Raw genomic sequence first — 27,146 nt, 5'->3', positions numbered from 1 at the left:
TCGCCACGTGGTACACCTATCGGGGTGGGGCATGCTCCACACATCACTAGGCTGTGAAGGCTGGGTGAAATACGCTCGAGTCACGCAAACATCTCGCCCATCATATGGGTGGTACAGACGTAGTCGCTGTCGCAGGTCGCTCCGACGCAACACCATCCTGGACCTGACTGCCGGCATCAGAAACGATACACTGCTTTGGCCTCCTTCGTGTCGTAGGTGCTTAAGTTTGTCACCATCAGAAGTAGTTTAGCATTGGCAGGGAGAGAGGAGCTGCTCGGCACTCCCACAGAGTCGGGGCGCTGGGCCCTGGATACCACGCTGTGAGGGGTCCCCTCGTCATCAGGGGCCAAGACACCGCGCGTGAACGATAAAAGAAAGAAAAACAGCGTTCGATGGACCCTGTCCGCAGCTCATCGTTCTGCACCCTTTGCTTGTAGATGGCGGCGGTCACTGAAAAGGAGGTGGGCCGCCGACGATGAACACACGCACGGACTTCGAAGATACACTGATTCGAGGCCGCGCAGATTCAACTCCAAAAGCCAGGTGAAAGAGAGGAGAGAGATCGGGCTCTGTCAGTAAAGCCTCCGTTTTCCTTGGCGCGAGGCGGTGTGTGCGGAGAGGTGGAGCACAAGCTAAGCAAACGAAGAGATGAGTTTCAAAAGAAAAAAAAGGACACACATTGACGCACATGCAAACGTACGCGCATGCGTATGACCTGCATACTCGCTTATCCACTCTGGAAGAGCGGAGGGAGGGGAGAGAGATGGTGAGATTTGCGCACATCTCAGCTAAATATATATGAAAATGCTGATTAAAACGACCCTGGCTCATCCGTATAGTCGATGCGGCACACAAGAGAGCTGCCGGGTATGTTGTAGCCGGCGTGGTCATTCAGGGGCACCTTGCGGAATCCTTTGCGAAGCACACGCAGAGGAATGACGGCATCTGCGAGCAGCTCAGATGGGCTGTACTTATTGCGGTCGTGGATCTGGAGCACAAGGGTTGTCATGGACCACCGGTGCACCGTCCATGTCCGTTCCGTTTGCCCCGCACCGCGCCAGACGGGGTGAAAGCCGTTGTTGTGGATCGTGTGCGTGCTCATTGGCGTGCAGTCCACGCCAGGGCCCTCGAGAAACATTGTCACAAACGGATCAGAAATGTCTGACTTGCTTGCCTTCGGTGGCTTCGGAAGCGAGAAGCCCGAAATCACCTCCACTGTTAGCAGCCGCGACTTCTCCGCCACCGCTGCATTGGAGCTGGTTATGGGCCGCAGGTAGTCCGGCTTCAGGAGGTACCCGCAGAGGCCGTTGTCGAGGAAAAAGCCGCGGTTGAGGCGCCAGCCCAAGGTGGTAGTGGACTGCCAGTTAATAGACACCATATGGCACCCACACTCCCAGTAAAGGTGCGGATTGTAGTTGCTGCTGTCGAAGCGCGAGCCAGCGGGATAGGTTCGGCTGAGGTACGTGTCGTTGATGCGCACCAGTGCGTCGCGGTTCTCACGCGCGATGGCCTCCACTTTTCCCTCTGAGAACGAGGAGCAGTGGTACGGCTGCTTGTCCAACAGGTATGATAAGTCCTTGACGCCCTTGTACCCACTGGCCTCAATGGAGACAATGGCTGACAGCTTCTCCGACACCTTGATCACATCCTTCTTGGCCTTCTTACGAGCCGCCTTCATCGCCAGGTAGTCAATGCTGCCTGTGGTCGCCACCGAGTCCGTCTCAGCGTCGTCATATTTGTCGATGCCCAACTCACCAGGAGAGAAATCACCGCGCTTTGTCTTTATGAGGATTTTGTATTTCAAGTTGTTGGGCGAGAAGAGTATGGTGGGCCTCACACCGGCGCCCCACGAAGGTTGGAAGAGCAGCGAGCCCAGTTCTTTTTCGAGAATCTCCGCCATCCTATCCTGCTGAGCCACCGAAGCGTGCACCTCCAGCGAGAGTATCACGGGGTATGGCGAAGCGGTGAAGGCGTGCTGGCGAATCACTGTAATGCAATCTCTGAAGGCGATGCGAGAGGTGGGGGTGTAGCCGTGGTGCACAATCGGCTCACCATGAGGGCCGTTCCAGCAATCGAGCTCCACGCACCGGCACCCGTCGAGAAGTACCCTTTTATACATCTCTGGGGAAGACTTGCTCGTGAGCTGGTCGCCAGTGAGGTATGTGTTGTGTGAAGTGTTGATGAAGTAGCAGGAGATCGTCTGGTCCATGTCGTGGTAGACCTCCTCGAGCTTCTTCTGCTCCATCGCGGAGTCGAAGTGGGGGCTCATAAGATACGCAACGAAGTTCTTCTCAGTGATGCCGTCCGTGTCGACGCAGCCCATGAGAGCGAGCTTCTCGTTGAGCGTCTCGGCATCGCAGTTCTCGCCTTGGACATCGAAGAGAAACCTGGCGAAAGTATCGCGCGAGATGGTCTCCCGGTCGCCTGCTAAACCCTTGAAGACGTAGCCAAGCTCCTTGAAGCTCACGGCGTCCGAGTACACTCTCGTAAAATCGGCGAAGGTGATCGTATGGCGCTTGTCGTCCTTGAAGGGTTTCAGGATTTCTTCAGTCAAACCCTTCGAGAAGTTGAGCCCCCCCACCAGGCGCTTCATCTCCGAGTAGCTCAAGTCGCCGCTGTTGTCTTTGTCGTACGCCATCCACACCTGCATGATCTTGGCAGTCGTGGGATCCGGTGCCACCTTGAATGTGTTCCTGGACAGATACCTATCAAGCGCAGCACTTGTGCTCACGCTGCAGCTGCACGAAGAGATTAAGACATCGTTCACCTCTTCCTTACTGCAATGTAGCATGCTGTGGAGCGCCACTCGCAGCGAGGCGAAAAAGAGGGCAGACTCATTCTCGTTTGGGTTGTGGATGGAGAAGTAGTTGTCTGTAAGCGCCGTGAGTGCCGGAATGTGCTTGGTGGCGCGCTTGTCGAAAGTGTCCACTTTGCTGCAGAGGGCTCCCATGGCTAATGAATAGATAGGCAAACGCGAAAGCGAGCGCGCTGAAGAAAAAAAGGAAAATAGCGAAACGAAGGGTGAGATGCATATAGGAAGTAGAACAGCAGCGAGAAGCGCACAGGGGAGAGGAACACGCACACAACGTGCACCCTGCGTATGTGCGAAGCGGGTTTGCTAAATAGTGCCGCTGTGCTGCTGTGTGGGAAGTCGTGGATGCTTCTCTGTGGTGTAGAGCGTAGGCGGAAAGGGGGAAGAGAGGGGTAAGAAATGGGCATGGTGTAGGAGGGAGACATGGGAGAAGTACAGAACGGAGCGCACGTAGCTGGGCCACGCGCACGACTCAGTGCACGGGAGGTGCACCGCTGGTGGCACCCAGTTATGGGCAGAAGAACTAGAAAAAAAAAAAACGTCGGCGCACGAGGCAGGCACACAGCAGGCAGACTGAAAAGGCAGCGCCGCTACTTTTCATGTGCCCACGCGCAGCATGGCGATGAACATCCTCACCAATGGGAGCACATGTGCGCCCATACGCGTAGACACATACCAAGCGGCATCTGTCCTCAAGCTCTGACGAAGGGCAAAGAAAAGGGGCGTCAACGCAGAGACAGAGGGCACACGCGTCTTCCCCCGACGTTTCACCACGCTCCACCAGACCGTACGTCTTGTGCTGAGGTGGAGAAGGGGCGCGGGGAGATGCATTTTCGGAGATGCGGCAGTACGCCCTCAAAGGAGCACGCGACAGGCGTAGGACAAGTGCGGCAGTCCACACGTGGAGCACGCTAGCACAGGCTGAAGCCCTCTCTTGCAGTGAAAGCAAAAGAGAACGTCGATAGGTCGATTTGGCTTCCCGCACGTTTCACACGTCCACATCTGTGCCTTGGCGCGGCACTCGCAGGCCGAGTCAGGACGCCCCCTCCCGCAAGAGAGACAGTGCGCGCACCAGCCGTAGTTCCATTGGCCACACGGTGCAGCGTCCTCTGCCTCATGAAGGCAGCGCCAGACGTGGTTGAGTGGTGCGGCACCAGCCTCGTCCCGCAGCAGCGCTTCCACCTCTGGACGAGGGAAATGGCACCGCTGGCAGTGGTACCCTGTCTGCAGCCCTGTGTGGTCGCAGTGGCTGCAACGGAACACGTAGTGCTCATTCATGCGCTGCACTGCATTACAGTGGAAAAAGGAGCCGCTCGTAGAGATGCTGGAGGGCTTCACCGTGTGCGCGCACAGCATGCAGTGGCGGGAAAAGGACGGCGAGTAGAGCACGAGATCGTCGCGGGGGTGGGGGCACTGGCACTTCGGGCAGAGGTGCAGGGAAAGCGCTCTCCCATCCACGGTGAGCAGAACACGACGCAGTGAATGAAGGGAGATGCGTGCATCGCAGCCGGCACATGTGTACTTGTGGTGGTGTGCCCCGGTGCCGCACCCCCCGCATGTAAGGCGGCACGGGTGGTTAAGGGCGCTGCAGCCGCATTTCCACGGCACAAACGATACCCACAGCGCACCGGTCCGCCTTGGCGTTTTGCAGGAGCGACATGAAGACCAAATGGAGTAGTTGAAGTCGTCGCAGTCCACGCAGTGCCACAGGTACAGCGGCTTGTCCGGGTTGGGCGTAAAGCACTGAGGGCAATGCAGCCCGTTGCCGCTGTATGTGGCGTGGCAGTGGGCGCACGTCACTGTGCTCTCACCTTCCTGACGCTGCTGCTTGCAACGGGCGCAGACACAGCCTTCGTCCGTGACGAGTCCGCACTTGGCGCAGATGGAAACGTTAGCGTTGATGGAGGCGGCCAGGCGGGGGTTAGGCCAGCCGCACGAGCAGGACTGCGCTTTGCACGGTGCGTGGTGTATGGCGCGGCACTTCTGGCAAACCCACGATGCTGCTGACTGCCGCAGGCACGATGTGCAGCGCTTGGAAGTGCAAGGAATCACCTCCCCGCACCCGCATATCCACCAGTAGGCGGGTGCGCTGCCGAGTTGGAAGTGGTCCAGAGCGCGAGCAATGACGGGATTGCTGTGCAGCTGGACCCCACTCACATGCCGCTCGCGCAGTAGCGCCTTCATCACGCGCAGCAGCTGCTCCGCTTCTCCTTGTGCTTCTAGTCGGTGCTGCCGCCAGAGCTCCGTCAGTACCGTGCCGACCCCGTCCAGAAGCCACAGAAAACTAATGGACGTCTGTTCCTGCATGAAAGTACAGAAGTCGCCCACCAACTGAATAACTTCGGGGTGAGGCAACGCGCTCACCGCGGTGGCGACGTGTCGGATTACCTGCAAAAAACTCTGTCGGTCCACCGCCGCTGCATGGCCATGCTGAGCGCACAGGTGATAGGCCTCGAGAAGGCGTCGATGGTCCTCCTGTGCAGGAGGAAGTGTCAGTGCTCCTTTCAGAAGCAACACCCAAACAGCGCGCAGATCCTCCGGGTTGCGCCCAAAGAGGCGGAGGGCGTCGCTGGCCACCGTCTTCATTCGCTCCCAACCAGCTTTTGTCGCCTGCTGAGACTCCGCGGCCGCTGTTGCATCAAGGACGGCGCCGAGCAGTCGTACGTAGAACGAGACAGGTAATTTTGTCTCGGCAGCAGGCACGGCCTGCAGGAGCGCCTCTAGGCAATCGTGAAGGTCAAAGCCCCGCCCGGACTTCGCGTACACGCGAGACCACTTGTTCATTAGCGTCGTCCAGCGCACAGAGACAAAGTCGAAGGAGCCGCTGCGGGCAGCGCCACCACGCAATGACGGCAACAAGACGTCGTGAAGCAGGCTGTGCATAAGGGCAAAAGTTCGCTCGCTGAAGAAGTTGTCGTTACTGAGCAATGCGTGCGCGCACCGCTGAAAGTGCTGCGCGTCAACAGGGCCCGTGTGCGTGCGGAGTGTGCAGACTAAAATAGCACGAAGGACGTCAGGTGCGCAAGGGACGGAAAGCAACGTGCACGCCACGTCGAGAGACAATTCGCGGCCGTTTGCCAGCTCCTTGGAAACCAGCAAACCGGCGTTGGGGCTCGCAGAGGTGACAAGGTGCACGAGGCGGATGTCATCGAGGAGATGGTGGTGCTTCAAGGGAAGCTCGAGTACCAGCTGCATATCCGCTCGATAGTAGCGAACAAGGTGCCAAGCAGCATCGACGCACCGCCCCTGCACCTCGACTAGGCGCCCCCTGCACGGATTCAGCATTGTGCGCTGCTGCTGTAGGTCGGCGCTCGCAGACAGCGCGTCAAGCAGCAGTGCGTGGCCCGTCTCGGGAGAGAGGAGCGCAGGATGAGTGGCGTACCCGAGCAGCAGAGCCCGAAACGGCACTTGCAATGGGTCCCCAGAGACTGTGTTGCCGATGAAGGAGCTGGGGCTCACTGGCACACGCGTGTGCTCTGTCAGCTCTCGACTCCACAGAGGCGAGTCACCGCTGTGTAGTGCTTTGGCGCATCGGGGGTGGTGCGACAGCGAATGGAAGCGGGAGTTAACAAAGAGGTGCCTCGAACGCGACAATGTGGGAGGCGCGCGCATGAGCGTAGTTGAGGGAAAACGCGTCAAGAAGCCATCAGCCAAATCAAGATATAAACGAGGAGAACGCGAATGTAAATAAGAAGTAACGCCACACACACTCTCTCTCTGTAGACGTGCGAGTCTGTGAACAAGGGGGAGGGCGCAGGAGAAGGAGGTCGAGCAGAGTTTCCTCCCTCTACTCGCGCAACCTGGCACTGACAGGAAATGACCCGGTAGAGAACATGCGCAAAGCTGGTAAGGCGCGCTCGGCGGCGCGCACCTCAACCCTCACCACACCTGAGGATGAAAGCGATAAAGAGAAGTGAAAACCCGCAGCTGAGCCGCACTCGAGACAGCGCAGAAACGTGTGGTAATGAGGGTAAAGGAAGCAGTGGGAGGGGAGAAAGAGAAAGCGGACGCGCACGAGCACCGGCAGAAAAGCACACTCCAGTAGCACCAGTAGACGCGGCAGCTGAGATACTGATCGCCGGTACGGTGCGTGCAGCAGACATTGACTGCCTGCATTGCGCAGAAAACGAGAAATGCGCAAGGTCCTCGCAGCGGCCTTCCCGCGCAGAGTGCTGAACGTACGGCTGCTTCACTCAGGGAGAACATTGCAGCTGAGAGAAGGCAGGAAAGAAGCATCTCCCACACACGCGCGCACTCGAAAATGGGCACATCCACGCGCTACGAGCGGGCACGCACAATCGTACTCGCACGTATATTTGCGCGACGGCGGTAAAGGAGGAATGAGAGGGCCAGAGCTTTGAGCTGTTTGGCAAAGGCGTGTTGCTGCAGTCTCACGCAGACTCAGCGAAGCCGTCGCATCGTAGGGGGTAACACAGAAAGAAGACAAAGACAACGAACTGTGCCTACAGGCGCCCACTCCAAGAACCGGGCGACGACGTCGTGATGGGAGGGGTGTGGAAGAGGGTGCAAGAGGGAAAAAACGCTGACACACGCGCAGGAGACACAACGCGCTCCCAAGAATGGAGCCGCGCACAGCAGAGTGAGAAACGTGAGTGCGGGCGCAAGTCGACCGGTAGATGCGGAGGTGCCAATCAAGGGAGACGCATCCACCAGCATTGGTGCAGTCACGAAGAGGGGAAAGACGTCATCGCACCTGCACACCCCGACGCTGACTTACACCGGGCAAGGTCAAGATCAGCTGTGTGCGTAACAGATGCCTCGCCGCAGGTCGCCTATAGGGAACACTGCATCCAGCGACGTAGTGGCACCGCGGAACAGACGTGATAAGGTACATCTCTGCGGTATCGCCTCTCCTCCACGTCCTCTGTCAGTCCGGGGCAGTCCATTGCCCCACCTCCTCGTCGCTTCCACTTCGTTGCGCCTACATAAGGAAGGAGAAACCGACAATCACAACCAACTCAAACGCCTACACCGTCACCATGAGCCCAAACGACGCTGCGTAGTCGTAGCTGCGGCTGACACTTCGGTGAGGCAGCGTAACGCACGTGCCCTGATTGTGCGCACTCGCGACACAGCCTCAGGAAACGAGAATGGTGAGGCACGCCACGCCGTCGGCAATGCGCACCACTATCGGCTTCGTGAAGGTGTCAACGCAGCACTAAGAACAAGCCGGATGAACGCAACGATGGCGACATCGATGAAGAGGACGCGGCGAGGGCAGCGGCGACGCTCATGCTCGCCTTGATGCCGCCAGCCTACGCCAGACGTCACGGCATGGCCTCCCCACCTTTCCCAGCCGAGCATAGACGCACACCTCACGAAGCCAGAGCGTTTGCATAGCTTGAACACGTCCCGTGGCGCCGGCACGGGCACAAAAAGGGCGGTGAGAAAGTGCAGCACCGCCAGCACGAGGAACGCGTGCCAGAACTAAGTCGGGGAGTTGAGTCGGGCACTCGTGCGCCGGTACATGGCGCCCCCTGGCTTCGCCGCTCGCTTGCACCTTGCTGAAGAATAGGAGGCTGTGGAAAGCTCGTGGGAATGAAAATGGAAAAGAGCGCGGCACACAAGGCGCCTCGGCACGTATCCGCACAGCCGCCTGTGTCTCTCTCGAGATAAGCGCCTGTCGAGTGTACCTTCTGTCCCCGTAGTCACACGCGCAGGGACAGAAAGCCGGGGATGGGAGCGATAGTGGTGACAGTGTAAGGTGAAGTGTGCGTGCGTGTGTGGGTGTGTGTGAACCCAGCCATGCACAACACTGAACTGTTCGCTAAATGTTTCGATCGCCGCTAGCCGATGCGGCGAAGGCGCAGGAGAGACTGCGAAAGAAGAGTAGGGAGGGGCGACTGAGGTCAGCTGAGTGGTTCGCTTCAAAACAGCGGTCAAGCGATGACCGAGATGGCAAGCAAAGATGGCGCCACGACTTCGCACCCGCCAACCCAGCTCCTCACGATACGCACTTGCAAATACGATGATCTGAGGACCAGAATGAGTAGTGAAGAAGAGAGCTGGCGGGAGGATGTCAGGGTGGGAGGGCCAAAGTCTCGGCGCCACCGAAGCTCTCCTCCCTATGTCCTTTCCATTCCAGTACGACCTCAAGCTCGACCAGGGTACAGGCACATAAAAGAGTCCTGCCACAGTGCGAAATGCTCTTCGTATTCGCACCTCTCGCTTGATTTGAATGTCGAGCACGGGTAAACACCGCAGATCCGTCATCGAGCCACAGTACTCCGCTGACGGCAGCACTGATATGCACACTACACACAGCTCTCCAACTCGTCTTCCGTAGTGTTGTGCCAGCACCACCCGCCTTGTGCAAGAGAAGAAGCGGCAACACCACAGCTGTGAGGAGAGAAGAGCGCAGTGCGCACAAAAACACGTGTGCCTGCAAAGAGAGAGAGAGAGAGAAGCGACGAGGGCTCCCACGTCACGCCCTGTACAAGGGCTTTCATCTGCCTTGGCGTAGGGCAGGAGAGGACTCACGCGTCCAGTAGCTGAGCAACGCGCTGAAGTCCACACCTCTTTGCGTACGAAAGAAAATCCGCTTTGTGCTCCGGTGAAAAATCCTTCTGCAGGATGCCTCGCATCACATCCTGCACAATATAGCGAGTCGAGGTACCATCGGGCAGTGTCCCCATGCGCTTGAGTAACTCTTCGGCACCGTGCAGCACCCGTGCAGCCTGCACGGCGTCCTCGGGTTGGTGCGTGCAGAGCTGCCGTGTGAGGAGCTGAGCTTGCTCGGCCGAGCAGCGAGAAAGCTGATCGCGAAAGAGGATCAGCCTATCAAGTGCCTCTGACTTACTGAGGGAAGAGGATGAGGTGGCACGTCTGACCGTGGCAGCGCTGCTTTCCCGTAGCATCCCGAGCCAGTCCTCTGCCGCGGCCGCCACAACCTGCACACTCGCAACACACCACTGAAGAGACAGGACAGACTCCCAGGAAGCCGCCGCTGCGTCTTCCACCATAGGGAGCGCCTCTTTCTCCACAATACCGAGAAAGGCCAAAAGCGCCGGTTCTACACTTCTGCGCCACACCAATTCCGCCCATGGGCCTTCCAGAAGGAGCAACGAATTGAGAAGGCGCCGCTGAAAGGCCTCGAGCGACCGCACCAGGTGCAAACCGCACGTGTAAAGAGGGAACGATGCGTGACATCCCCCCTCGGTCAGGAACGACCGCCTCCACAGACGCGCAGTGCCATCGCGCAGTGCCGTCACCGCCATGTCCGCTCCGCATTGGGTGTACAGCTGGAGCACTTCCTCCGTTAGCAGGTACTCCACGAGCAGCTGCACCGCGTCTCTGCACAAGCGCCCCTCCGCGAACGCTACAAAATCCAGCACGGCGTTAACGGTGACCACGACGTAGTCCTTGTGACGCGACAACCCCAAAGAAGGCCGCCAGCCGTAACTCTCCTGGAACACGACTACAGCTGTGGCACTGAGCACCACCTGACTCAGGGACTCTAGAACGCGGAGGGCAGCATCGACCTCACTGCCTTGCAGTGCCGACGGCGCCCACTGCTCTGCCGCGATGCGCTGCTGCCGCTGGAAGCACTCCATTAAAAAAGAGAAGAAGTGCTGCGGCTCATGCACAGCTGCCGTGTCACACCCAACGTTAAAGTGGAAGCGCAGCTCTTTCTCCAGCTGCCCTACGACAGAGCTCATGTACGGGGAGAGCAGGTCACGGACAGCGCTGTCACTGGTGTGCACCGCATACCATGGCAGCATCGACTCGGACCCACCGCATGCGACGACTGCTACGGTGGTAGAAGAGGTGGCAGGGGAGAAGGATGCAGTAGAGCATCTAGACGGAGGAGCTGCCACAGCAAGGATGTACGGAAGAAGATGAACATACGCGCTGTACAGCGCACTCGCCACGTGATCGTCACCGACGTGCGAACCAGTGAGGGCCGAAGTGAGAGGCGACAACGCCTCGGCAGCAAGTCTTGTAGGTGCACGTAAGGGAAGCAGTTCCAAAGCGCTTGACGCACCTGGCAGCGATACAACACTCTCGCGATCTGCGGCGCGAGTGAGGTTGGCCAAGTACGTTGAGGAACTGAGAACAAGAGTCTCCAGTGATGTGGAACCCTCCAAACCATCTCTTGGCGCCGCCCTCTGATCCCTCGTCGCTGATGCCCACTCGTCCCGCAGGCGGATCGCATGCTCCTCCTGCTGCTCCACTCTGCGCTGCTTCATTAGCTCCACGTTTGATTCCGCCGTCTGCGCACGCTCCACACGCGCAACCGCCGCGGGGAGGTCGCTGTACGGATTCACCGTGAGCTCATCAAGAAGGGCATCCAAGAAACTGTCTCCATGCCAAGAGAAACCGCGCAGCATGAGGTAAAGCAAGTGAGAGAGTAGAAGACAGGAGTCGTGAGACGAGAATGGCCAAGTACGAGCTTGTGAAGTGGAGCGGGCGAAACCTCGTTACGCAGCTGGCCGGGCTATGTTCAAAGCCGTCGTTCACAGTGGCAACGAGGAGGAAGGGGAGGAGTCCGTGCGGTGTAGGACAGAGAGGGTGGAAGGGGAAATGGAGCAGCGTTTGCTCCCATGCCTCTGCAGGTCATTTTTCCATTTCACTCACACACGCGCGTTCACACGTCATTGCGCCCATGCTAAGAGGTGCGAGCGTACGTGCCTGTGCTACGGGTGGTTCTCTGCGGCGCGCAACGGAACGCGGCAGGGAGAACGAGAGGGAACGTAGAAAAGACGGTGCGCGCATGTGGGGGGGACCACGAGGGGAGAAGTGTACCACTCACAACTGCAGCCGAATGGCCTGGAGAGATGCAACGGTCAAAGGTGTAGGGGGAAGAGCTGCCGAGTGCGGATGCATAAGGTATCGAGGCGATACAACAGCATGACGGTGTGCGCTATTACAAGCAAACGTGCACGCGCGAAATGGGGAGGAGACGTTGCCAGGTGAGGCGTTCTAAGGAGTCACTTATCTGTGGTTAGCGCGTGTGCATGGAAAGCAGTGGAAAGAGGTGAAAGAGGGGCGCGACTACGTGCACGCAGCGCCGGGGACAAAGGGAGAAAAAGGGAGAGGGGAGGGGGAGAGGCATCGGGCACCATGCGACGCCACCGAGGAAAAAAATGCGGCTGCCTGCTGGGTCTTAGCGCTGATGTCGAAATCGCCGATAAAGATAATTCGGCAGCAAAGAGACGCACCGGTCTCTCGAGCGGCCAGCGGCACGTACGGCGGCAACACCTCGCCGTAGTCGACCTTGCGACCCACCGTCTGCCAACGGAATTGAAGCTCTTTGGTCGAGTGCAAACCGCCACTGCCTTCGTCGTCAACGGCGCTAAAGTAGCCCTTGCTGCGCCACACACTCTTGAGCAGCTGCCGTGCTGCAGGACTGAATAAAGCCCGGCGCAGCTGCTTTGTCGAGAAGACCATCCCTCTCAGCTCGAGTGTGAAAAACTGCAAGCCCAGCTTCTTCATCTCGCCCGCCTCCTCGTCAGCAGCTGCCTTGCCACCAAAGGCACCGATCACCTTACCCGCGTCAGCGTAGGCGCTAAGGAAAAAGGCGGCAACACCGTCGGCGGCAAAGAGACCCTGGCGGTACACGAGCGAGTCGAAGGCGAAAACCCCCGAGTTCGTGCAGTACACGCGTACGTGCGGGTTTGACTCGCGGGCGAACTCCTTGATGCGCCGCACCCAGAGCCGTAGCATCGCCGCGTCGATGCGGTCCGTGTACTCCCAGTTGTTAATGAGGACGACGTTGGCGCCTTTGATCGGATCGCCGCGCAACACGTCCAGCGAGTGGAGAGCGACTTGATCGCCTGCCGTAACCGAGAGCAAGGAGGGCGCAGCGACGACAACCACAACCGCGTCGACCTCTACGCACGCACGGAGTTCGGGGAGCGCATGCAGAGTAGCTACAACAGGAACGGGGTCCGCAACGCCGGTGCACTCTACAAAGGCGTACTTACATCCCTGTGCGTGAGCCAAGTGCAGCTCAGCGGTGAGGTCGGAGAGAAGATTGCAGCACACACATCCACCGGAGAGCGCCACTACATCATTGCTGTGAAGAGATGTGGAGTGCGTTGCGCTTGATGACTGAAAAGCGTGAACGTCGATGTTATCACGGCTGATGTCGTTCACGATGATGCGCACCTTCTCTTCACGGGGAAGGGTAGAGAGAAGGCACTGAAGAATAGTGGTCTTCCCAGAGCCCAAGAAGCCTACGAAGACGCACACCTTCAGAATGTCATGCTTCATGGCTTCCCTGTGGAGTAACGGCAAGAAGACAGCGCCACTACACACCAGACACACTCACACACAGCGAAGAGCGCAGGGGTGAAGAAGAGGCGGAGGGAGCGAGTGGGGGGATGTGACGTAGTCATTAAACTCATCCCCTCGTGTCTCCCACCACACACACACACACACACACACACACACGCACGCATACAAGAAGTAGTGCAGAAGTACAGGCAGAGAGGAGCACACCAGCATGGCATTCAACACTCACGCAGCCCTTCCATCTACACCTTCGCTTCCGCCGTGTGTGTGTGTGTGTAGCAGGCAGGCAGAGCAGAAGTGAGAGGTCGGCATCAAGTCGCATTCTCGCCATCGCAGAAGTGAAAAGCTTTTTCGCCACAACATATTTGCAAGTAACACCGCGCGGCATCGGCGTACACGTCATCCGGGACGAAAACGCGAGGGAGGAGAAGTCTGTGAGGAAGGAGGTCACCAAGCCCACTTCACAGAAGCGCGTGCTGCCATCGCGCACCGTCCCCCCTACCGTCGCCATTGTCGGCTCACTCCCCCCTTTGAAGGTCCCAGAGCCGACTTGTCGCAGTGTGCAGCAGAGTGGCGATTTCATTCGCGAATTTACCATCCTTTTCGATGTTTGGTGTGTTTTTTTTTTCCTTTCCTATGAACTTACACACGCGCATGCACGGAGTGAGAGACGGCACGTTGGACAACGAACTGCGAGAGGAACAGAGAAGACAGCGAAAGAAATCTACGCCAGTGGCGTGTATCTGTGGTTGCACAGGTACACGCCACTGGCCAAGACGCAAGCACGCACAACAGCACACTCACTCCCGCACATACATGTCCAGCACGTCCATCCCTCGTTTGCCGGTGGCCTGCAGCCCGTTAGATACTAACGAATGTCGAGAGAGGACGCACAGGCACAGCCCCATCCGCCTTCCTACAAACACCTGACGGTGGCAGAAAGAGAGGAAAAGTAGAGGGCGTGAAACATAGAGGACACAAGCCTTCAAGTGCTTTACGTGGCCCCGCTGCATCTCCTCTCTCCTCCCCACCCGCAGAGTCGCACACACGAAGTGCGTTAGTACGGGTTTTTGCTGTCCTCATCGTTGCGACGGTAGCGGTACGGGCGGTAGTTGAGGTTATTCTCCACCAACATGAGGTTGCGGTTGCGCTGGGAATACCAGGTCATGACCTGGTACATAGGCGTCCACCATGGCAGGTACCACGGCTTCAGCCATTTCTCCTTGACGTGCAGCCACTTGTCCACCACGTACTGGTGCTCCACGTACACAGAGAGGAACTTCAGGTTTGGGCGGAAATGATCGACCGGGTTGGACCAGAAGTCACTCGTCTCCTCCACTGTCACAGCAGGGACATGCTCAGTGGGCATGATCGCGTTTGTCTGTCTTTTCTCTTTTTCTTAGACCTTCCACTCTGAAGAATGGGCAGCGGTTGCTGAACGGGTGAAAAAGAACTGCTCTGGCATGGGCGGCATGTCATGCGGAGACGTGTTTGGGTGTGGAGAGAACGCGGACAATGAACGGTAGGAAGGAAGGAAGGGAGGAGCATGAATGGGCGGGAGTAGGTGAACATGGGACAAGGGTAATGAAATCGGAAAGGGGAAGAAAGAGGAGGGACACACGCAAGACGCTGATCAGCACTGCGCGACCCTTTTCCGAGTCTTCCGCGAACACCTCGGAGGGTGAGGTCAAGGGAAGCACGGCGATGGGCTCTGGATGGCGCACTTGACGACGGCAGCGGTCTCTCCGTCGCATTGCACATGTAATGACATTCCTCCGTGCGCCTCACTCCACTTCACGCCTTTTGTCTTCCATCTTTGGAGAACTGAAAGAGACGCACACACACACACACACACACACACACACACACACATACATGCTCCTCTTCCAACCCTGAACAGAGAGGAGGAAGGGGCATGGGCCTAACCGAAACATCGCCGCGGAGTCTTGCACGAGCGACCAGGGGTAGGAAAAGGAATAAAGGTGGGTACAGAATGACACACGCAGCTCGCATCAGTGCATGTCGCAGAAAAGAGCAGCGCACGTGTCCTCCCTCTATTCGTCGCTTTCGCTTTCACCTCCGAAGAGGAAAGCGAAAGGGTGAGGAGAAGAGGAAGCGGCAGGCGAACGGAGAAAAGTAGAAGGTCAGCCCCCTCCGGCACATGCACACCGTGCGGGCTCATACACGAGAAGCGAAGCCTCACTCCACGACGCTCTCCAGTAGCCTCCCGTACTGCACATGAACCTACACGCACGCATGTACAAAGGTATAAGGGCGCGAGATGCGCCTGTCGGGGCCATTACATGACCAACGACAGAAAAAGAAGTGTTGCAGAGACTTCGCGCTACCGCTCACGACCTGCGCATGTTAGAGGAGATGGGGGAGGCAGGAAAGACCCCACCGCCTGCACCTCCGTTGCCGTATGCAACAGAGCTTGCGAAGTCGTGTGAATTGCTAGTCACCTGCGACACCGTCTGCGCGCTGCTAGGAGTGGCGGACGAAGCCGCATCCTCGCTAAGACCGTAGAGCACGCCGTTGTTTGCCACTGGTGTAGTGTTGCCGAAGCTGTCACGCAGTAGCTTGAAGTAGCAGTGGCCCGTGAGGAGCGAATCGCTGCCGGCCTGATGCGCCGTGCCGAAGCGACGCAGCTTCAGGCTCTCCGCTAAGTAGTCTAGGCCAAAGGAGTGGGACACCTCCGTGAAGCGCAGAAGATACTTGAGGTCAAACATGCTTGGGAAGAGAGCATGGAGGGTTTGCAGAAACTCCTCCTCTTTCTCCGGCAGATCCTTGTTGCACACCACCTTGATGAGGTACCCGAAGTCGTAGCCAGCGTGGAAGGCGAGCCAGCGCACGTTGGAGTTGAGCACCAACCCACTCGAGATGAGCAACTCCGCAAAATGCGTCACTTCAATGCCGAAGTCATTGAAGTAGTCGAAGTTGATGCCTCCGTGGCGGAGAAGCTCAATGCTGTCCTGCGCGTAAACGTCCTCCTTAATACTGAAGCGGAAGTTGAACTGCCAAGTGGAACAGTGCTCCGGGACCTCGCCCTTGTCGTTGAGGAGGGTGATGCCGAGCTGAATGATCTTGAGGAGGTTCACGTTGCAGCGCAGAGTTTGGTAGTAAAACTCGTGCGTCGTCTTGAAGCTGCCCACCGGCTTGGCCACCACGCCAGGGAACTCCGTGTCCAGCGACACAAATGGGTAGTCCTTGATGAGAGACCGTATAACGGCGAACTCCTCCTCCAGGTTGTCGGCCCACACATCGCGGATCATGGGGGACTTGCTAAGGGACGGAAGCCGCGTCTCCGGGTTCCAGGCCGGCGTGTTTGCCGTCATCGAGTACGGCTGAGGGGTATGCTTGGATGCCATCCTTTGCTGCTTCGCTGCACCGTTGCTCCCTTTGCCTGACTCCTTCGTCACCCGTAGTGATCACTAATGCAAATCCCCTCGACGCACAGACACGAGGCGAAGATCAAGCTCGGGGAGCGAAAGAGAGAGAAGGGGAGAAAGCGGGGCGAGTGGGGCGAGGCGATGATCTCGAGACACCAGTGGAAATGTGAAAGAGAAGTTGGACGAAGAAGAAAACCTTTGTTGTGTGCATATCTCTGTACGTATGCATGCAGTGTGGACGCCACGCCACGTGAGAAGAGAGTCAGCGGGAAGCGCGAGTAGGGCCACGAGAACACAGAATGTTCGCATTCACCAAGCGAGAAGGAAAGGAGAGAGAATGAATGCCAGAAGAGGGGCAGGGGTGCACTTCGATGCATGCTCCCAGCTGGCGAGTTTCCAACCTCCGTGGAAGAGCGTACCGATCTGGAGTCCTCTCCATTCGCGCCATCGATACGCCCAGCGCTGAAAAGGCTATCAGTGAGGATTATGTTGTTTTTATGCCATCATCGGGTAGCACTACGCATGAACAGGTAGACTTACATACCCCCTCTCCCCCCTCTGTCACCGAATGATCCCTGTCGTGGCGGGTAAACAATGGAGGGGCGGATTGAGAAGTCAAACTCATGCAATGACTCGATTCCTCGAGGCCTGACGTAGGTCGATGAGCAAAATGAGGTCACAAGAAGAGAAACGGTTGGTACGGCATATCATCGGCATGGCAATGCGTTCTTTGGCCCACACGCTAGCATCCCATCAGCTTTTGGCAATCCCTCCCTCCTCCTTGTCGCGCGCTTTCAAGTAAAAGGGGGGAAGAGGGAGAGTCGGCACCCTCAGCTACTGGAGCGCGAGTGGGTGGGTGGGTGTGCGAGGGGAAGAAAAAGAGGTATGAGCGGGAGGAGGGAATAAAAGGGCTACAGCGAGGAAGGCCAAACGGTGGGGCCGGGGAGTGTACAAAACAGCCACACATGTCCGCAAGGTCGGGTATACGACGCGTACCCGACCCTGCACTGTAGCACGAAGCAGACAAAACGAAAAAGGTGACGAAGGCGCACAAGACTGGCCCCATCCCTCGCCCGTCGTTCCGCATACGACGGCTAAGAGAACGCTCACACCCACGCGCCTCTGCTCCCAGGGATGTAGTGCAAGCGCCGTAGATCCAGCTGTTCGGCAGAGCGGTGCTTTTCTTGCAGCACAACCACCGGCGTGCAGACAGGATGCGGGGGAACACGCTGGCTATCAAGGACTGGGGGGAGGACAGTGGTGTGCGAATAGGATAAGGTGGTGCGAAGGGGGTCTTGTATACGCACATAAGCACAGAGAGAGAGAGAGAAAAAAAGACATCGGCATGGACAAACCACAAAGAAATGAGGGGGGTGCACCAAAGAGAGAGGACAACCTGTACATTATGCACGTGTGTGGCTGCACGCACAGAGAGACCCTAGACAAAACAAAACAGCGGGATATGCAGGGAGAAAGGGAGAGAGACAGCCATACACGTGGACAGAACCAGCAACCCACCACGGTGGAGGGAGAGAGGGGGCCACTCTACATCATCAGGGAGCGGAAAAGAAAGGAAAAAGACGGAGGAACGCATGCAAGTGTACAGCGGTGGAAGCGTCGGCGACATTTCACAGACCAAACACGCTAAAAGAGAGAGAGAAGGAAATGGCGCAGAGGGAAAGAGAAGTAGGGCGGCAACGCACTCTTTCCCCGCTCACCCCACCCGCCCCCCCCCCTTTGTCCCCATTCTCTCTTTAGTAGAGAGGCAAAGACTCGCCACACGCCCGCTCCTTAAGTCACAGACAGCATATTACCAAAGTCTCAGTTGGGTGGCCGGAATTGGTGGCCAAATTTGCCCAGCACGCGGAAGGTCCACTGCATGTCGTCCGTGTCCACCACGAGTGTGCCCTCGATTTGAGGAATGCGGGAGGAGGGATGTGCGGAGATCTGCAGGTTGGTGGCAGTGGCGGCCCCCCGCTGGCCACACACAAACGGAAGCAGCACCCCGTGCGCGGGTGATACGGCAAAGTCCTTCGAGCTGTCAGCTGTGAAGTACGCAAAGAAGCTGGAGCGGTAAGGAAACACGTTGTACAAGTCAAACGAGACCGAGGTGCTCTCCTTGTAGTCACCATAGAGCACGATAGTGTCGTCGACGGGCGCCGGGGTAGACTCCAGCTGCACTCGGTACTGCCACACGCCGCACTCCGCACCGCGCAGCACCACCCACCCTGACCCGACGAGTGGCCGCAACGGGGTAAACTTGAGGTTTAGCTCAAACCCGTCAGGGTACGGGCTCGGCATCGTCACACTGCATGACACACTCGCTGCCGCGGCCACCGCGTAGGACTGCTGAGGGTCCGCCTCGAAGACCACGGAGAAGTCAGCGGCGAGACCCGGCGTCAGCCCTGGTGCGTGGACGTAGACCGTGTCGTCGCACTGCATGCGAGAAGCACAGCGCAAACGCAGAGCCGGCTGCGTCTGTCGGTACACGCAGTAGCCCTCGATCGGGTAGGTCCATGTGACGTCACAGGTCTTGTCGCTGCGCCGCACCGCCGGACGAACCTCCACAACAGCGTCATGGCGCTTCACCAGAGAGGGTGTGAACGCCACAACAAGCGACGCGGAGGCACCGGCCGCCACCACACCGTTCGGCACTGTGCGTAGCGCAAAGGCCGCTGTGTCTCCGCTCAGCTGCACCTCGACCCCGGTGTTGCACTTCAGAACATTCGTGAAAGGCAGCAAAATGGTTGCCGTCGTCCCGACGTCGCAAGTGCACGTTAGCGGCTCTGCTGCCAAGGGAGCTGTACCCGTACCAACACACTTGTAGCGCCAGCAACCCAGTTCGGGATTGCGCAGTGTCACCAGGGCCGTTTGCTCGACACCGACACAGCGTGGCGTGAAGAGAAGGTCGACAACGCTCTCCGAGTGTGCCGGTAGCACCACCCGTGGCGGACGTACTCCAAAGCACGCCGAGTCCGTTGACTCCACCGTCAGGACTGAGGTCACGTCACTCCGGTTGGGCAGGTTCACCTGCATTACCTGTGACTGGCCAATGGGGGTTGGTGGGAAAGGCAGGGGCTCCGGCTCCGTCTCCGTCACCGTCATGTGCAGCTCGTACCAAAACTCACCAGCGGCCTCGCTAACCAGAGAAAGTCTCCCCGTCGACTCGCCGGTTTGAGTCGGCACAAAGAGGAGGCTGTAGGTGGCGGCAGCTTTGGGAGCCAGCTGAAAGGTATTCGCGCCGTACAGCCCTGCGCCGTACCGGTGCACTTTGAACATCAGCGCGGTATCGAGTGGGTTTGTCACGGAGACGTCCGCCACCATCAACGCCCGAACGTTGGTGCGGAGTTCAATGAGGCCTTCCTTCTCCGGTGGGGCCACGTGCAGCTGCACCGCGTACCAAACATACCGCCCATTCGAAGCGGTAAAGGTGACATGGCCTGAGTAGTCGCCACCAATGTTAGGGGTGGCTTTCAAGGCAAAGCGGCGGCTCGACGCTCGTGGGATGACAAGCGACGACGACTCACCCTCGCAACACATCAAGTCAGTCTTCACAAAGTACGTCGTGTCCTGACTGCAAATGTTCGGCACCATCATCTCCAATGTCTCGTGGTCGCGTGCCCGGCAGTTCAGCGTCAGGATGCCCTCCGACAGCGGCGCCCCTGCGGTGCCCACGAGAGTGTAAGTGTGCTTCTGCCCAGTGATACCATTTAGCAGCACGAGCGTCGCCGTTTCCTCTTCGCTGATCCACGAAGGGGCATACTTGATCGTGTACTCCTTCGACCGTCCACTCGGCACGCGAACATCGTGCGGCCCACTGAACTGGGCGGAGCCCTCAAACGTAGCGGCGAATAGCCAGTCCTCCGCGGCGCTGTGGTTGCATAGGGTGATCTGCTGCAAGATGATCTGGCGCGCCGGGCACGCAAACTGCAGAGTTCTCCGGTCGCCTCTCGGCACGCACTCGCCGACAACCAGCAGCAGTCGCACATCGGCCTCCGACATCAACAGCACATAGGTGCGGTACACCCCAACACACTGTGGCTTGAATGTGAAGGTCACCGGCCACGTCGCTGCTGGAGTGGTGGGTGCGAGACACGAGCCCTCGCTGGCCGCGAAGAAAGGGTTGGGGCCCTCCATGCGCTCATTCACAAAGTGCACGACATAGCGAGCCCCGCTAAGCAGACGACTGAGGTCGGTGCGCTGGGTATTGTGTGCGCGATCCTCGTACAACTTCACACAGCGCTCAAGCGACGGGTTGCTGCTCTTGACGTCGAGTATAGATGTGCAGCTCTCCCCAAGCTCCACACGCAGCTCCAGGTTGGAGTCGACTGGCTTGGGCCACCCGCTCGTCGCCTCCACCGCCCACGTGAACTCGCCCTCCCACTCTTCCCAGAAGGTCAGCAGCAGACGATACACGCCACGTGAGAGGGGCGCGAACGAGAAGGGCAGGCGGGTCGGCTCACCGCGGCGCAGCGAGAGAACCTCTGTGGCAACGGTGAAAGGGGCGTCGTGGTTGTGCCGCCAGAAGGATGCGTCGTCACTATCTAGCCACGGCGCGGCAACCCCGGGTGTCGCGCCGGCGTCCGTCTTCTGCGTCGCGGTCGGCAGACGCGTCTGCGCCACTCGCAGACTCACCACGCAATCCACGGAGAAGGGGTTCGTGATATGCAGCTCCGACTGAAGGCACTCGTACTGCGGTGTCTCCATGTACACCGTCTGCAGTGGCTCCATTGTTGGTGTGGCCTTGAGTTGAAACACAAATGGTACTCGCTCCGCCGGCGGCACCTGCGAGGAGCAGTCAACCAGCAGACACTGCCCAGTCACCGGTCGCCGCGTACGTGGAATAATAGACAGTGTCAACTCCGCCGAGCTGCGCGGGGCCACAGTCAGCTTGTCGGTGTTTGCACGGAACAGTGGAGCATCTGGCAGAAGAACGCAGTATTCGCGCGGCTGAGAAGACGTGTTTTCGACGGTGACTGTCTCCGTCAGCGCGGTAAGAGCGCGGCCATGAAAGCTCACGGGCACAGTGTTGATGAACTTTGGAAGATACACGAAGAGGTGGGTAAGGAGAAGCACCACCTGCGTTGGCGGCGCCGCCACGAAGGCGTCGGCGAGCGGAAGCCCTGGAATCCTCAAGGTGTGCAGAAGGTCCAGGAGCACGGCAGCATGCGCCTCGCAGCTCTGCTGTTCAGCAGAGACGATGGCCTCGCGCACCTGCCGCCCAAGGAATGGCACGTACGTTAGTACAACAATGATGAGTGCCTGTCCATCACGCAGGTCTTCGAAGCACCTCGGCAAGGCCGCTGACAGACTGTTGTGAAGGTCTGCGTTGTCACCGTTCGCGAAGGTCTCAACGCAGGCGGTCACCCAACGCAGGAGTAGCGACTCTTCCTCACTGTATATGTTGCTTCGGCTCAGCGAACGCTGTGACAACGACGAGGACAACCACTCGAGCAGAGCTGGCGGCGCCGAGGTAGCCGACGTCACGCGCACTTGCGACACGTAGAAAAGTCGTAGACACTCTCGCATCACGGCCACCCACAAGGCTGTCGCGCGACGCTCGAATACCAGCTCCAAGTCCTCATCCTCAGCGACGCCAGAAAGCCTCTCCAGCGCGGACGGGGAGTGCGCGGCCGTGTGCTCGAGAAAGGCGTCGAAGGGAAGCAGAAACGGCAGCTCCACATCCCTCAGGCATCCACCACAGGAGCGCACGTACTGGATGAGAGTGTGAAGGGTGCGCAGTTCCTTTGGTATTGTGCTCGCCGAGGAGGAAAGGGGAGTGTTGGCCCCCTCCAACGCCCGCTGTCGTCGCGTTCCACCGTGTGCGGCTACTGTCCCCTTGCGACTGCGGATCGTCGCTGTCGCAGCAGGCCCAGCGTTGCCCCCCTTTCCCACCCGCGTAGAGGCGGTCAAGGAAGACCCCAACGCCTCGGCACGCCGAGGTCGCTTGCCGGTGAATTGATACGTCATGTCGCCGACAATCCCACCGCGAGTCGTTTGAAGTGCCTCCACCAAATTCTGCACAGGAGTGCGGCACACGAAGGCGTTCCACCACGCCGTCAGCCACGCTCGCTCCGCCTCCCAATCGATGCTCTCCTCGACCGCGTCCACCAGGTCGTGAGAACACCCATGCGTACCATCCATGGCAGACGGCAAGGTGCACACCATCGGTAACTCCGCCATGAGGACGGATTCGTGGTCGCTAGCCCAGCACTGTAGCACGTACGAAGCATCATCGCCCTCGCCGGCGGCGCCAGCCGTGATAGTGGTAGGTGTAACAAGGCTCATGTAAGACACGAAAGCCTCGGTGGAGATGATTGAGTTCACGGCGCTGCCGCTGATGGCAATGTCGATGCAGCCGCCGGCGTCCGTGTGCAGGCGGATGGCGGAGCGCACCGAAATCGGCGCGGGGCTGCAGAAGGTAAAAGTGACGGGGAGGGTGGACCGCAGCGCGGCACCCATGGAGTGGCCATCAGGGAACGACACCTGCAGAGGCGGGTCGCAGGAACCGAGATACTCCACGCGCACGGCGTCGTAGCCCTCGTTGTGGAGCAGCGCCGTTGTCTCCACCGCAACACCGAGCGGCACAGTTGGGAACACCAGAGAGGTACGGTCGCTGCGCACGCGCGGGTCGGTTGCAGAGGCACTGATCGCGCAGCGAGCGCACGGCGCCCCCGTAGGGCTCTCTGCCCCTTCCGTCTTCAGTAGCACGTAAGTCTGCACCCGCTCAGCGCTCATAGGCAGATACGTGATGGTGACGGCGTGCTCCTCGCCCACACCCAGGACGCCGCGGTGCGGCTCCACCAAGAAGCTTGGAGTGCTGTCCTCCATCTCCAGCCGCCACACGACCGGTCTCCGCTCCGGCAGGGACGGCGGCATACTCAGATCCCCGTGTCGGACGAAGACCACTTGCGGTGGTGGGCGCTGGCCAACTACGACGCCGGGGAATGATACCGTCGTGGCGCTCAGCACAACCGGCGGCGCCAGCGCGGTGGCTTCCAGAGTGAATGGCGGTAGCGGATGCACATCGTCTGCCCCAAGCTGATGCCACCGAACAGAGCAGTGCTGTGTCGCAGCAGCACGCAGAGGGTTGAATGAAAGGTGCAGTGTGTACTCCGCCAACGGCGGCACCACGACAGTTGCAGCGGCGACACCAAACGACAACTTTCGGTCCGCCACACTGAGAGAGCGCAGAGACCGCATGCGCGGCATCAGACGCGAGCGCTGCGCCTCACCCATGGCTGAAAGTGAGAGCCTGCTCTCCAGTATGTCCTGCTGCCCTTCTTCCTCCAGCACAGCCGAGTCCAACGAGTAGTACGTGCACGCCTCTAGGTTCACCCGCACGGCGGCAGCCACGTCGCCGCCATTCCGCAGCGTCACCGAGCGCGACTGCGGGCAACCGACATAGACGTGGCCAAAGTCTAGGTGCGTCTCACCCTGCTCCTTGCCATCCAGTTCCACAGAAAGCGACGGGGCCACAACAGTCGCCTCTACACGTGCCACCAGCGGACGCCGCATGCCAGCAACATTGCACTCTACCAGATGAACCACCGCACCTGCCACTGCATGCCGCACTCGCACCGTGAGTTCCTCTGTCTCACCAGCACAGACGCGTCCCTGCGAGGGTGACACCGACAGCCACGCGGGCAACGCGCCAACGGAGAAGTACGCGTTCGTACTGCCTTTGTTGGTGATGGGGAGCACTGCCAGAGCGGGTACCCCAGCTGCGATGCGCCCCAAGGCCACTACGCCGGACACGGCAGCCGCTTCCTTGAAACCAGGAGCCACGGGAAGCGACGTGAAAGTCGCAGAGGTGCCCCACACGCACTTCGCCGGCGCCACGCTGCCAGTCAGCAGCAGCACCTTGTCCTCAGTCGCCCCCACCACCTCCAGACGAGCCTCGCACGAAGCCTTCGATGTGCCGGGAGCGGGGAGGAAGTAGAACGTTGCACTGCGTTGCTCACCGGCGTTCAGTAACCCCATCTGCGGCTCCACCTCGAACTCGCATGACGGCGACGAGAGATACCAGCGATACGCCGCGGCGCAGTTTCCCTTGTTCGTGAGCGCCACCTGCGCCGTGCACACAGGCTCCTCAGCCTGTCCCGTGAGCGACAGCAGCACCTGTGTCTGCGAGAGGGTCACCTCTACTGGAACCACGTCAGCCAGCACCGAGAAGCGCATGTAATGCTGCTGGTTCACAGTGACGCGCATTACCTGCTGGAAGGACTGTATCGCGCCGAAGCGGAGGTGCACATCGAACTGCGCCATACGCCGAGCCGGCACGACCTGACTGACGGGTTCCACCGTCACAGGCCCTTCCGCTTCGGTGGGCACGCTAACCTGAATGCTTGCATTGGTCCCGTTGTACACGAAGAGCGACGCTACCGCATCCGCGTGGATGGTGACGCGTCCAAAGTCCAGCGACTTGGATGGCAGTACAACGTTAAGCACCTCCATCGGCGTCAACTCGCGCTTGCAATCACGCCGCTCCTGCGATGTTGTCGGGGTGACGTGGAAACGCCGCTTTGCCAGTGAATGCACATCAAACACGGGTGGTGCGACGTGGCCACTGCGGCAACTCCGCATCGCCGTATCCTCCGCTATCAGCACCGCCGCGGGCACCTGTCTGGGGAGTGAGGGTGGGGTCAGCCCCTCGGCTGGGATCATACCGAGATCCACTGCCACCGGCACCGCAACCTCGTCTTCCGCGCCTGAAGAGCGCGCGGTCGCCGGAGCCACGGCGCCTTCGCGGTACAGAGGGGTGCCCCGCAGCTCCACGGTGCACGTCACCGTATTGTTGGCGGTGAGCGTGAGCGCCTCGACATACGGCTCGAGGCGACGCGGGCGAAACGCCAAGCGCAGCGTGGCGCTTCCACCACCGGCCACCACGCCGCGCGCCGGCGTGACGGAGAAATGCGGAGGGCACTTCAGTGCGTAGCGCATGGGAAGGTGGGCCACGCCATTCGTGACCGTGAGGGTCGATTCTCTCAACTCCTTCAGAACGCAGGTGCCAAAGTCGACGACAGAGGTAGAGAGGCGGACAAGGGTCTCGCACGACGTGCCCACCATCCGGAAGGTTTGCGTCTGCTCCGTCTCAACAAACAGCAAGGAGAAGAGGGCCTCGTACTTGCGAACCTCGGCGGTCTCAGTAAGCGCATTGCTCGGAGTGGCGCTCCAGCCGGTGCGACGCACCTTCAGCTGGGGTGTAAACAGCGCAGTAACGGTAAGGCGTCCCTGCGGCGGTAGCCGCCCTTGGGTGGGGACGAAGCGAAAAGGCATGACTCCGCCTTCAGAGATGTCGTGTGCGGAGCGGATCGCAAAGCTGATCGCCTGCGACCCGCCATTCACAACCTCCAGCGGATGGCTCGCCTTGTTGCCGGCAAACGTCTCTGCGAACTCTACCGAGACCACTTCCTTGTGTGTCTGCGGATCGAAAAGACGACTCCGACAGTCCACCACCTCCGCAGTCACCTCCAAGAGATGTGGCAGGCGCTGCCCGTTCATTTCCACTGAAATGTGCCACGTGTACAGACCAGGCGGCAGCGGCTTCAGCTCCAGCGTGACAGACGTGCGGCTCTCTGCCGGCACCGTAACATCCGTGCTGCTCAGTGCTACCCCACACGTCACATCGCAACCCTTCTCCTCTTTCTCGTCCAGCACAAACGTAACCGCTGCGTCCTTTCGACCTCGATTCACCAGCGTCAGCGTGCGCATAGGGCACACAAGTTGCTGCTCCACCTTGCCAAAGCTCACTGTTGAAGGAAACTCTATTAGCGGCACGCGGCACGCCGTCAACGGCACCTCGACGCAGCCACCGTCGCTGCTGAGGATCACCAGCACATCCGCATAGTCCTTCGGTGCATGGGTAGTGAACTCAACCTCCACAGTATGTGCCAGTCCAGGTGCCACACGCACCGAAGCACCGTTGACGAGTCGGAAAGTGCCGGGGTGCCGCGCCGGCTTCACAAAGCGCAGCGTCAGTATTTCACCGGTGCGATTGCGCACCTCGAGCGGCATCACATACGCGGTATCTACATCGTAATTAGTGAACTCCGCTGCCGGCGGTGTCACCTCCATCCTCGACTTTGGCGGTGACGCAGCGGCAGGTCTGTTCAATGAGGCGGGGAGAAATGATTGGAGAGACTTCTTCGTGTCGCTGATGCCGCGAGCGCCTCGCGATGGGTCGCGCTGCATGTGGACCGAAAAGGCCGGCATGAGGGCCCGCGTTTCTTCACAATGGTCCCCCTGCGCGAAGGCCTTCTTGACTCTCCACCACTTCGGAGCTCGCGAGAGTCCTACAAGCCCGAGTGAAAGAGGGAGCGGCAGAAAGCTTTTGATGGCGGCACTGATGGAGGGTGATGACGAGGAAATACCTGCAAAAGCGAGAGGAAGAGAGCGGAAGATGAAGATGTGCTCCTTCCGCGTCTGCGGGCGAATGAACTCGAGGTGGCAGCGAAGTGGCGGCACAGCACAGCTTCTTTTCTGATACTGTTGTGTAGCAACAGCCGCCGCCTCTCTTTTCTCTGCAAAGTCTGAGCCGCGCTAGTGAGGACCGCACAAGCACGCAAAATATCGCAGCGTGCCAGTGCGTTGTCCAGTAGGCACGTGCAAGAGCACACGAGGCCGACAAACGAACGAAGACAACAGAACGCGAGAAACGACAAAGCGGTCAAGACAAAGATGGGGGA

The 27,146-nt window shown here is 59.2% G+C and overlaps 7 protein-coding genes across 7 annotated transcripts; all 7 read right to left on the bottom strand.

The window, feature by feature from the left end:
- Nucleotides 1-811: 811 nt before the first annotated feature.
- LBRM_22_1590 (putative phosphoinositide-specific phospholipase C) lies at nucleotides 812-2,950 on the bottom strand (the record flags this gene model as incomplete). The annotated part of the gene is made up of 1 exon (XM_001565026.1): nucleotides 812-2,950. The coding sequence occupies one exon, from the start codon at nucleotides 2,948-2,950 to the stop codon at nucleotides 812-814; it is 2,139 nt and encodes a 712-aa protein (XP_001565076.1).
- Nucleotides 2,951-3,667: 717 nt separating this feature from the next.
- On the bottom strand, nucleotides 3,668-6,097 carry LBRM_22_1580 (conserved hypothetical protein; the record flags this gene model as incomplete). The annotated part of the gene is made up of 1 exon (XM_001565025.1): nucleotides 3,668-6,097. One exon carries the CDS (start codon nucleotides 6,095-6,097, stop codon nucleotides 3,668-3,670), a length of 2,430 nt encoding a protein of 809 aa, XP_001565075.1.
- Nucleotides 6,098-9,309: 3,212 nt separating this feature from the next.
- On the bottom strand, nucleotides 9,310-11,163 carry LBRM_22_1570 (conserved hypothetical protein; the record flags this gene model as incomplete). Its single annotated transcript, XM_001565024.1, has 1 exon — nucleotides 9,310-11,163. One exon carries the CDS (start codon nucleotides 11,161-11,163, stop codon nucleotides 9,310-9,312), a length of 1,854 nt encoding a protein of 617 aa, XP_001565074.1.
- A 664-nt stretch (nucleotides 11,164-11,827) lies between these two features.
- Nucleotides 11,828-13,048, bottom strand: LBRM_22_1560 (hypothetical protein, unknown function; the record flags this gene model as incomplete). Its single annotated transcript, XM_001565023.1, has 1 exon — nucleotides 11,828-13,048. The coding sequence occupies one exon, from the start codon at nucleotides 13,046-13,048 to the stop codon at nucleotides 11,828-11,830; it is 1,221 nt and encodes a 406-aa protein (XP_001565073.1).
- Nucleotides 13,049-14,126: 1,078 nt separating this feature from the next.
- LBRM_22_1550 (conserved hypothetical protein) lies at nucleotides 14,127-14,438 on the bottom strand (the record flags this gene model as incomplete). The annotated part of the gene is made up of 1 exon (XM_001565022.1): nucleotides 14,127-14,438. One exon carries the CDS (start codon nucleotides 14,436-14,438, stop codon nucleotides 14,127-14,129), a length of 312 nt encoding a protein of 103 aa, XP_001565072.1.
- A 982-nt stretch (nucleotides 14,439-15,420) lies between these two features.
- On the bottom strand, nucleotides 15,421-16,437 carry LBRM_22_1540 (putative CCR4 associated factor; the record flags this gene model as incomplete). Its single annotated transcript, XM_001565021.1, has 1 exon — nucleotides 15,421-16,437. One exon carries the CDS (start codon nucleotides 16,435-16,437, stop codon nucleotides 15,421-15,423), a length of 1,017 nt encoding a protein of 338 aa, XP_001565071.1.
- A 1,842-nt stretch (nucleotides 16,438-18,279) lies between these two features.
- LBRM_22_1530 (conserved hypothetical protein) lies at nucleotides 18,280-26,673 on the bottom strand (the record flags this gene model as incomplete). The annotated part of the gene is made up of 1 exon (XM_001565020.2): nucleotides 18,280-26,673. One exon carries the CDS (start codon nucleotides 26,671-26,673, stop codon nucleotides 18,280-18,282), a length of 8,394 nt encoding a protein of 2,797 aa, XP_001565070.2.
- Between the last annotated feature and the right edge of the window lie 473 nt (nucleotides 26,674-27,146).

This window comes from Leishmania braziliensis, chromosome 22 (genome assembly GCF_000002845.2).
Source record: "Leishmania braziliensis MHOM/BR/75/M2904 complete genome, chromosome 22".
In the NCBI taxonomy this organism is placed as follows: domain Eukaryota; phylum Euglenozoa; class Kinetoplastea; order Trypanosomatida; family Trypanosomatidae; genus Leishmania; species Leishmania braziliensis.
Note: the sequence above shows the minus strand (reverse complement) of the source record. Positions and strands in the feature narration are given on the sequence as shown.